Here is a 9,958-nt window from a genome sequence, read left to right on the forward strand (position 1 = left end):
AAATAAATACTAAAATAAAATAAAAACTGCAGAATTGTTTTAGCTACCAAACATTTTTTTCTCCCCAAATTTGTTTATTGGATTTTCTACAACACAAAAAAATTTAATCACATCAACATCTCCTGCAAATCAAAATTTAAATGCGAACCGAACTCCCCATGCACAGCCAGTATCAGCGATCAGGTGATGGTCGGTCGCAGGAACGACTCAAAGTTCCCCACTGCACACTGAGATGAGCTCACTGTGACTTTTAATGAGAGCCTACAACACGCTTCGTCTGCCGCTTCTTCAGGTTCGCTCGGTATAGAATAAATAAATAGATAAATGTATTGATTTTTTTTGTTTTTAGAAACATGCAGCAGTGGGTGGGCGTAGTCTTTTAAGCCCCGACTTTACTGCCCCGTCAAGCTCGTAGCCTGACAGACAAAACCCAGGGCAGGAAGGAGGAGGAAGTGAAGGCAGTTTGCGTATCTGGATTTGTATGAACTCAGAACTTCGCTCATCTAGATTATAGCAGCTGAACAGAGACGCTGTTTAAGGAGATTTAACCGGTTAACCAGAGAGTTAACCAGAGAGTTAACCAGATACTCAACTGTTAAACTGTGAAACCGAAAGAATAGGAGGCAAAACATGTCACCCCTGGTCCCTAAATGCCCTTGGTCGCTCTGGATAAACACTGAAACTAGACGAAAGCTCGTCAACTGATAAACAAAGAAAAAAGTTTTGAATGTACGGTTCTTACTAAACAATGATATGACATAAGAAGCAATAGATAAATACGTATCTATAATGCCTTTTTTGTCGTATATTTTTCTGCCCTCTCTTCAATCGACGCAGTGAAAGTATTTGTTCTGTGGGCAGAGTGCGAGGGGAAAGAGGAAATGGTGATGGAGGGAGAGAGGCAGCACATCTGTGATTAATGTGTAGCAGAGAGCGACGCAGAAATCCTTTGATAAAAGAGACTTTGGGCCCATTCCTGAGGCTGTGCGTCAGCGGACAGCGCGCCCCTGTGAGGAGCGCTCACCGTTTCTAATAAGGAATTCGATTTAACAGCAAGGAACAACATTAGCACCCCCCCTAAACACACACACACACACACACACGCCCATTCCCCTCAGGAGGTGCTGCTGATTAGGGTTAGAGAATCATTTAGAAAAAAAAACATTTGTTTAAATGGTTTTTAAGGCCTCTGTTCCTTTAATTGACGAGCAGGACGCCTTCTGTTTGAGTCTGTGTGATAACACAGCCTGTTCTGTTGTTTTGTGTTAAAGGTAGGGAACATCACCATGGCAACAATCAGCAATACCAATACTGATATTATTTTATGTACTTATCATGTGGAGGGTTGTTGTGATGTACACATCACTAATACATCTTCACTGATCATCACCACATTAAGGATTCCTTGCACATTCTCTGTCACATGCATAACCAACAGTAACTGCTGCATGCACACACACACAACTGCACCACAGAAGAAGAGTGTTAGAGTTCCCATTGTGTCACCAACACTGCAAAAGTGTAAAAAAATTGGTTGCCATATAATGAAAGAACAACTTTAGATGTATTTTAATCATTGTGATGAACAATAATAACACTAAGTTACATCTTAGTTAAAAAAAATGCAATCCAAAAGTCAAAAACAAACAAACAAAAAAAGCCTTAAATGAGTCCATGCACTCAGACCGCCTTAAATCTCCACATTTAAAGGCTCAAATTACTCTTAAATTGTTATTAAGGGTTTTTTGAAATTTAAGTTAAGTTATAAAACCCTTAATTATGAATGTGAGTGCACGTGAGCAGAGAAGTTCATTCTACACTCTGGGACCATGTGTTGCATATTCAAGGCCCACTAACTTTTAGGAGCTTTCAGCTGTCTCGCACAGTCTTCGTCAGCAAACTGGTGCTAGAGAGAGTGTCAGTGTTTCTTGTTATGCTTCACGGGAAGATGAATGAGATGAGATGAGGCTGAAAGCTCCAGTGGAGGACCTTAGTGTTGATTGTTAAGGAGCCTCACTGTGTCTACATGAAGGACACGTCTCACTGGCTCTGGATGTGAACCGTGCGCTGCTGATTCATCCAGTAGAAACTGTAACTCCTGATGATACTGGGCTGGTTCTTCTGTTTCTATCAAATCTAACTTTACTCTAACCTTTTGTCCCAACTTTGACCAAACATATTTGGTATCTTCAGAGCTTTGATGACTTGTCTAAAGAAGAGTTGACTGAGGTGTTTGTGATGTCACGTGGCTCATGCTGTTGTTCTCTCCTTGGTTCCAGGTTTGGTTCCAGAACCGGAGAGCTAAGTTCCGCAGGAACGAGCGCGCCATGCTGGCCAGCAAGAACGCCTCGCTCCTCAAATCTTACTCAGGAGACGTGACGGCGGTGGAGCAGCCGATTGTACCGCGCCCTGCGCCACGCCCTAACGACTACCTGTCCTGGGGCAGCGCCGCCCCCTACAGGTAGAGTCCGCTGTCACCCGCCACCACCCAACAACCTGAGGTTCACTCCTCATTAACACACAGCACAACACCGGTGATCTGCAGCGCGGCGGTGGAGGAGGAACTAGAGTTTAGCTTCACTGGCTAAAATACTCATATCTCCACTTTTTATTTTACTTGAAGAAAGAAGAAAGGGAAGAAGAGAAGGAGGAGTAGAGGACTCAGGAAAGAGGGCAGGGAAAGAGTAGATAGGAGAGTAAGAAGGAAGGAAATAAGGGAAGAAGGGACTGAAGAAAGAAAGAAGGAATGAAGTGAAGAAAGACGGGACAGAAAAAGAAGGAAGTGAAGAAAGAATAAGAAATGTAGAAAAGGAAGGACAGATGGGAAAGACATTAGTAAATAATTAACAGAAAGAAAGAAAGAAAGAAAGAAAGAAAGAAAGAAAGAAAGAAAGAAAGAAAGAAAGAAAGTAACATGTAAAAGAGGGAGGAAGAAAAGAAAGAGGCCGAACATCAAATCACTCAAGTGTATCCAGTTGAAAAAGCACAAGCTGAGACCACAATAACCATGTGTTAACACCACCATAACACACACACACACACACACACACACACACACACACACACACGCACAGTGACCCTGGCACCGCTCTCTGTTATTGTTTCATTTCCTCCTCTTCCTCTACCTGCACATACTCCTCATAGTTCCTCTGCCCGTCTTCATCTCCTGTGATCCACCTGGACTCAGACCGGGTCAGACCTCGGTGTGAGGAGGACCATCTGATTGAAATCCTTTCATACACTCAACCTTTATTTATACACGGCGAGTACACAGGACGACGAGCGCAGGAGTGATATTCTCCATTTTCCTTATTATCAACAAATCTCATGTGCAGAGCCAATGTCTCCAACTAATCTCGTGTGCGTGTGTGTGTGTGTGTGTGTGTGTGTGTGTGTGTGTGTGTGTGTGTGTGTGTGTGTGTGTGTGTGCACCATGTTGTATCACACACACACACACACCTTCCTGCTGCCTCAAATACGCACTAAAGCACCAGATGTGGATTAATACGCTGCTGAAAATAGTCCCCAACAAATGCACTATTTCCTGTTCTTTATTTGATAAAACTACAGTAAGGAAATTACTTTTTTTTTAATTTTGTTTTTCTTTTTTAAATGAAACAATATATTTGAAGTGTTTTTATGAATTTCCATCTTCGGTAGGAACCAATCAGCTCGGAGCTGAGGAGGGAAGTGTTGAGAGACGGAATAACACACTGTTGGTTTTTGTTTTTTCATGAGATTTGCTGAAAATAAGAAAAATATAGAATAAATACAAACTGATCCTTTAATAATCTGAGTCAGAGCTAACTATCAAAACCAATTCAGGTGCAGGTGAAGTCAACTCATTTCAGTCCAGGAGGAGAAAAACATTTTGATCCTGATTTGTACCTGAGATGCTGAGTTTTCCTAAATGTAGGTAAAGTGTGGATCTCCTCTAACTATTGGAGGTCTACACGCTCAGGGGGCGTCGCTCTGTTAATCCAGCTTCTCTCTGAAGGTCCGACTCTGCTGTTCTGTCTCTTAGCTAATCTCACTCCAGTATAACCAGACCACATGTTCAGAGTAATGAGCTGAACCAGATTTTTTATTTATTTTCTCCACTACAGCTCAGAGGCTAGTTTTGTTCTTTTTATTCCACTACATATGTGACAGGTGGAGTCACCGCTCACATTTCAGATTTAGGTTTCTGAGATAAATTGTCCTGTTGTCTGGTCGAAACCTTCAGACGCTCTGTGAAGCGACTTACAGACAAACAGCTGTGCACGATCTCTTTTCCCTTTTTGTCTAATCTTAACAAGCAAACACTTTAAGAAATATTATAACATGATTTTTAAAAAATATTTTCATTTTAAAAGACTAACAAAATGTATTCAGCAAAAACAAAGAGAAACAAATGATTCCTGTTATCGGTCTTTAGATAAGTAAGGAGCTGAAAAGCTTGTGAATCTTCCCGCTGTGGTTTTACAGTATCTTTCTGTTGCTTTGGTTCAACTTTTACAACAACAAAAGCGTCATGCTTCATTTAACGTTTAAACACAAACTGCTGCGCTCACGTACAAAGTGCAAAACACTAAATCACACGCTCAGGCCTCAGCAGAGTAAACTGCACCGCACTGTTTCAGGCTTTATAGCACTGTAGCGTTATAGTAGCCTATTGGCTTGTAATTTCAACAATTATATCATTAAAATATCTAAAGATTGACAGTCACCAGAATTCAGGATTTCCTATAAAGTAAAGTGTAAGTCTGAGTAAAGTCAGACTTGAGGCCACAGTAGATTTAATCTACAAATTCAGACTTTTACATAGAAATGTTTCTGTGTAATTCATTTTGTTCTTGCTGCTATTTGTTTAATCTTTAAAGAAATGATCGATGCATTATTTGATTATTTGATAATGATCATTTTAAATTCTATTATGAACACAGTTAAGTTACTGCCTTTCCCTCCTCTGTCTCTGCTGTCCTCCTCCCTGCAGACATTTTTCCTCTCAGCATAAAGAACCGTCCTCCGTGCACACACACTGTATCTAACTCCAAACTAATTGTGTTGAATCAAAACAGCCCCCCCACACACACACTCACACACACACACTTTCCCCCCACTGCTCTCCTCTGTCAGCGTGACCAGTGTGGGGGTGGGTGGGTGGGTGGGGCGTGGACAGATCTCATGACCCTCCTGACGAGGTGATAATGTGAAAACAAACCGTATTAAATCCACCGCTGACCCCTGTGACCTCTCTCTGCTACACTACACCAGATAATGAACGCTGCTCAGAGAGACAGCGCTCTACCGGGCAACATTTTTTGTGACTCTGGTTACATTGGTCATGATTTACAGTAATCCTCCGTTATGAAACTCAGTATAAAATGTCGAAGCCTGCGGCCGCGGCTCAGACTCCAACTCTTGAGCTTTCTTGGCCGGACGCGGGGCAGCGAGGGAAATCTTCTGTGAAGCAGGAATTATGCTATGTGGTGCTAACACTTCACTGTATATTATCCTAAAGCTGGTATCCGATGCCGGAGGGGGGGCCAGTGCGAGTACCACAGAAAATGCTGCCCTCAGAGAACAAGTACGCTTTCACTTTACTACATCTAGTTCTTTTCTTATTGTCTTTAAAGGAGCATACCGCTGTTTTTGCACATTTTAGTCTTTACTGTTTCCAAATCCTTACTTGTTTTTTCTTTAGAATTGTCAAGATGTTTTCTGATTTCCTTTTTTTGTGCCTTTTGAAAATGTCTTTGTGTTATTTGTGCACTTTAACTTAAATACAGCGAGTTCTCTGTTGTTGTCTTTAAAGGATCTTTGCAGTGTTTTTGCATCCAAGAAGAGTTGAACTGGACTTGGTTGTGGAGACTTGAAGATGTTTCCCCTCTCATCTAAGAGACTTCTTCAGTTCTAGACCTGAAGAAGTCTTCAAGTATCTACAGCCAAGTCCGAGTTGCCCTCCGTGCAGCTCCTCTTGGAGAACCATGACCTGGCCTTTTGAAAAGCGTTAAATGAGTGTTTCAGAACTTCTTCCGTTCCTGTAGCTGACAGTTGTTTCCATTCATTTATTTCTGTCCAGTGAAACCAATAGATAACGATAATTAAAATATGCTTGAGATGTAGAATTTATCAGAGTGTTACCTCTGCTTTTGTTTTCATCAGTCATATTATCAGTTTGTGGTAACGTAGTGCAGACCATTTAAATCTCAGTCTGCGCTCACGACTGATAAAGATGAGGAAAGAAAAAGAAGTTAACAAGCCGGCCGACAAATGTGTTTTCAATTGAATCTGCACAAAAAGATGAAACACCACCAGCACACTGGGATGTCTTCTTACATAGATGTGACAACATTGTCAACTTTTTTTTTCTTTTTTTTTTTATGTTGACAGTCTTGTCACATTCATGCAGGATAAAGGGCTGGCAGTGTTCGCACGCTGTTTCATTTTCAATCCTAAGGACATGGATATGCATTTATCTGTAGGAACAGAGAGGAGGACTTCACTGTAACAACAGAAACAAACATCAGCTCACTTTTCTGCAACAAGGTTATGGCATATAGGTCAAAACGTTTTAATTGTGACCTTAGCATTTCTTCTAAGTAATTAAAGCTCCACTGTGAGACTTAATGCATTCTTGGATCGGCTGTTTTAAAAGACTAAATATCAAGATGAGCACAGAGGAGCTGCCAGATTTGCCACAGAGGCCGAGTTGGAGGCTCTTTGGTAGCAGACGACGACTTTCTTTGGCCTCTCATCTCAACAAAGTATAAACTTTGTTTGTTCATTAACAGATTTAAGGAGGGATTGTTATTCCAAAGCAGACTGGACAAAAAACGAATAGTTTCCTCTAGGATTCTGGATAAAAACTCAAAAACATATTTTTATCCGAGAAACAAAAAGTACATCAACAAAAGAGACATTTCTCTTAATTGTTTGCCAGGCAGGACTTGAGTCAGCTTTGGCTTTAAGCACCAGTTGTGCAGTTAAAATGTTCGTAATTCACAAATCTTACATGTTCTGAAGAACGTTGATGTTACCATCAGGTTAAGGTGCAAAAACACTGGCGAAGTTCCTTTGGGGGTTTTTTTTTTTTTTTTTGGTTTCTGAGTCTTTACGTCAGATTTAGTTTAAATCTCTTCACATGATCAGTCCAACCTTTTCAGCTCCATATTTCCACAGCTGCAGCTCATGCTGAGCTTTAGCTCGCTGTCAGCCACAGGTGACTTGACCTTTTCGCCTCTTGTCTCCTCCTCTTGTCTCTCAGCGCCATGGCCACCTACCCGCCCACCTGCTCCAACACCAACACGTCCCAGGGAATGAACATGGCCAACAGCATCGCCAACCTGCGGCTCAAAGCCAAGGAATACAGCTTGAACCAGGTGCCCACGGTCAACTGAGCGGAGGGGAGGCCTGGGGGCTCGCACACAGGAGGGGAGGGGACCCTCTCTACTGCTGGACCCCCCCCCACCCCCACCCCTACCCCTCTCCACAGTCGGACACCACCTCTGGGATGAGCGTCATCTCACACGACATGGATCGTGACGTCTCCTCTCCTTTCTGGAGCAGCCTTGATGGCGCACTACTACATTTATACGCAGAGTGGTGTCAGGATTCTTCCCTAAGTCGCCTTATTTTTCTCTCCTGAGCATCACCAAACTCTTTGTACAAACAGACATCTAGACTGGATGTTGTAGCTGAATATCTGCATAGTTTTACATTTGTGATTGTGACTGAAAATGGAGGGCGAGATCCTCAAAGATATTTTTCTTTTTTTTTTTTTAAATCAGAGATCTTGTTCTCGACGGAAACTCATGTACGGACTACGTGGAATTCCCTCTGTCCGTTTTGGATGTGGTGTTGGATGAAATTACACACCAAAACTGGGATCAACGACTCCTTCTTTTTTTTTCTTTTTTAAAATCAACAAAAAACTGACAAGGACTTCCACATTTATGCAACTTTTTTTTTTTTAAAGATAGTTTTGTTTTTTTCCACATTTCTTTTCATGTTATACCACTGACATGCAAACATTTTCAACGCATTTTCATTTTCATGTAATAGTCCAATATAAAGGAGAGGCTAATGTATTTCTGAATCCAAAACCAGTAGATTCTCCTTATTTCCTATGATATCCTTTATCTGTAACAGAATAAAAACTTGTATATTAATAAAAATGCATTTCAAGCAAGTGTCCACTTCACCAGATCTCAGAAAAAAAAGGGGGAAAAAATAGTCCTCCATAATAGTTTCCCAATTTTTTGGAGCACTCCTCCAGTTTTTCAACTGTGTCCTCGAACAAACTCTGACTGAATCTTTATGGTTGGATGATTTGTAACTTATCATAACAAAAAATATATGATTGCTACAATCCAGTCAGGCTTAAACTCTGCTTCAAAAACTATAAGAAATAAGTATGTTTATAGTTGAGACCTTGGAAAGCAAAATGATCTTGGACCTCGTGCACGCCCCATAAAAGAGAAGATTTACAACTCGAGAACAGATTCTCCTTCAGAGAAACCTCAAGCTGCTCCTGCTTTGTGTGTTTTCTTTTTTTTTTTTTCTTTCTTTTTTTTTTCTCATTACCGCAACCTGAAATTTTCATCTTAAAAACAGGATATTTATGAGCAGGGAAATCCTCTCCTTAATATGGAGGGCCCCTGGGCCTCGTTTAACTCCCGCGGCTGTCACACAAGGTGTTTCTTCTCCTTGGCCCCTCATAACCCTCACCGTCAACAAACACATGTCCACGGTTGTCCTCGCACGGCGCACGAGGGCCGTAAAAGTATGAAATCGCAGCTGATGGTGCTGTTTGGATTTTTGTGAAGGAAAAATTGCTGAGGAAATGTTGTTTTTTTTTTGTTTTGTTTTCTTACAGAGGTTTACCTATGGCAACTCACAAATATACAAGAAAAGTGATTTTGCTTCTTTGTCATAAACCAAACTCCCTTCAGAAAATCTCAAGTTTCATTTTCCTCTGACAATAGTAAACATAATATACACTGTTAAAACGGTGTCTATAACATATTCTCAGTTTTATTGTCTCCTGATAAATTCGGCATAGAAGAATTCAAAATTAATTTTGTCTTTACAGTTTGCTGTTTGCTCTGGTCTCTCTGCTGCTGCTGCTGTTCTCTGGTTATTCAGTGTTTTATCGTCCTGTTTAGTGGAATTTGTGGTTCAGTGTGGCTTTGACATAGTGGTATTTTTACTTGACTATTCTGACCTGACAGTGTCAGATTCGGATTTTTACGTTCAACATGCGACAAGCACATAAAATGTCCATGTTGCTCGGTAATAATCAGCCTTGTTGTCGCTTTATGTCACCCCTGTTTCTGAGTTTTCGTAAAGACTTTTAGAAAGAGACTGAAATCTGAGAATTTGGCTTGTGATCCTCCATCTGCTGGAGAGCAGGAAAATCTTTTCATCCTTTCATTGTCTCCAGTTTAGATGCTTTTACTGTTACGAATTTGTTTATTTTGATTGTAGGACTTTAACTAGTAAGAGAGCATCTTTTTTTTTTTTTGAAGTGCGGTATTGTCATTTTTAATTAAGTGAAAGATTTAAGGGCTTCTTTGGCTTCTTTAAGTCTCCTCAGTTGTTTGTGTGAGCTGAGCGAGGGTTAGCTTTGATAACAAGGAGGTTCACTGATGTGACTGGAGGGGTTTTCCTGACTCCTATGCCACATTAAAAAAAAAAAGGATATTTCTGTTTTCTTTGCAGCCGTTTTATTTTCTGCTGGTGGTTGTTTTGCTGATCGCTGATCCCTGACTGTGGTATGTCCAGTGTCAGACCCCTGTCCCCCTCTCCCCTGCCAGGCGCCCGGTCTCACCTTTCACGGCCAGGGCCTGGGCTGACCTGAAGTGATTCCAGATGTGGAGATCTTTTTGACCCCCCCCCACACACACACACACACACCCTCCTCCTCCCCCTCCCCTTTTTAACCCCCAGGCCCTGGCCAGCCACTCCATCAGGG

General features: G+C 41.4%; 1 protein-coding gene across 2 annotated transcripts in view; it reads left to right on the forward strand.

Annotated features, from left to right (window-relative positions):
• The window catches only part of prrx1b (paired related homeobox 1b), a 16,962-nt gene extending 8,793 nt beyond the window's left edge, over window positions 1-8,169 (forward strand). Inside the window, exons 3-5 of one of the 2 annotated variants that reach the window (XM_023428960.2) lie at window positions 2,280-2,461; window positions 5,504-5,569; window positions 7,250-8,169. In XM_023428960.2, the coding sequence (XP_023284728.1) occupies window positions 2,280-2,461; window positions 5,504-5,569; window positions 7,250-7,382 (381 nt within the window). In that variant the 3' untranslated portion in view covers window positions 7,383-8,169. The remainder of the gene's footprint in view (window positions 1-2,279; window positions 2,462-5,503; window positions 5,570-7,249) is intronic. The other variant, XM_023428961.2, reaches the window with a different exon arrangement.
• The last annotated feature ends 1,789 nt before the right edge of the window (window positions 8,170-9,958 follow it).

The sequence above is a fragment of the Seriola lalandi genome, unplaced genomic scaffold, assembly GCF_002814215.2.
Source record: "Seriola lalandi dorsalis isolate HSWRI2012SDOR001 ecotype SW California unplaced genomic scaffold, Sedor1 jcf7180002054885, whole genome shotgun sequence".
In the NCBI taxonomy this organism is placed as follows: Eukaryota; Metazoa; Chordata; class Actinopteri; order Carangiformes; family Carangidae; genus Seriola; species Seriola lalandi.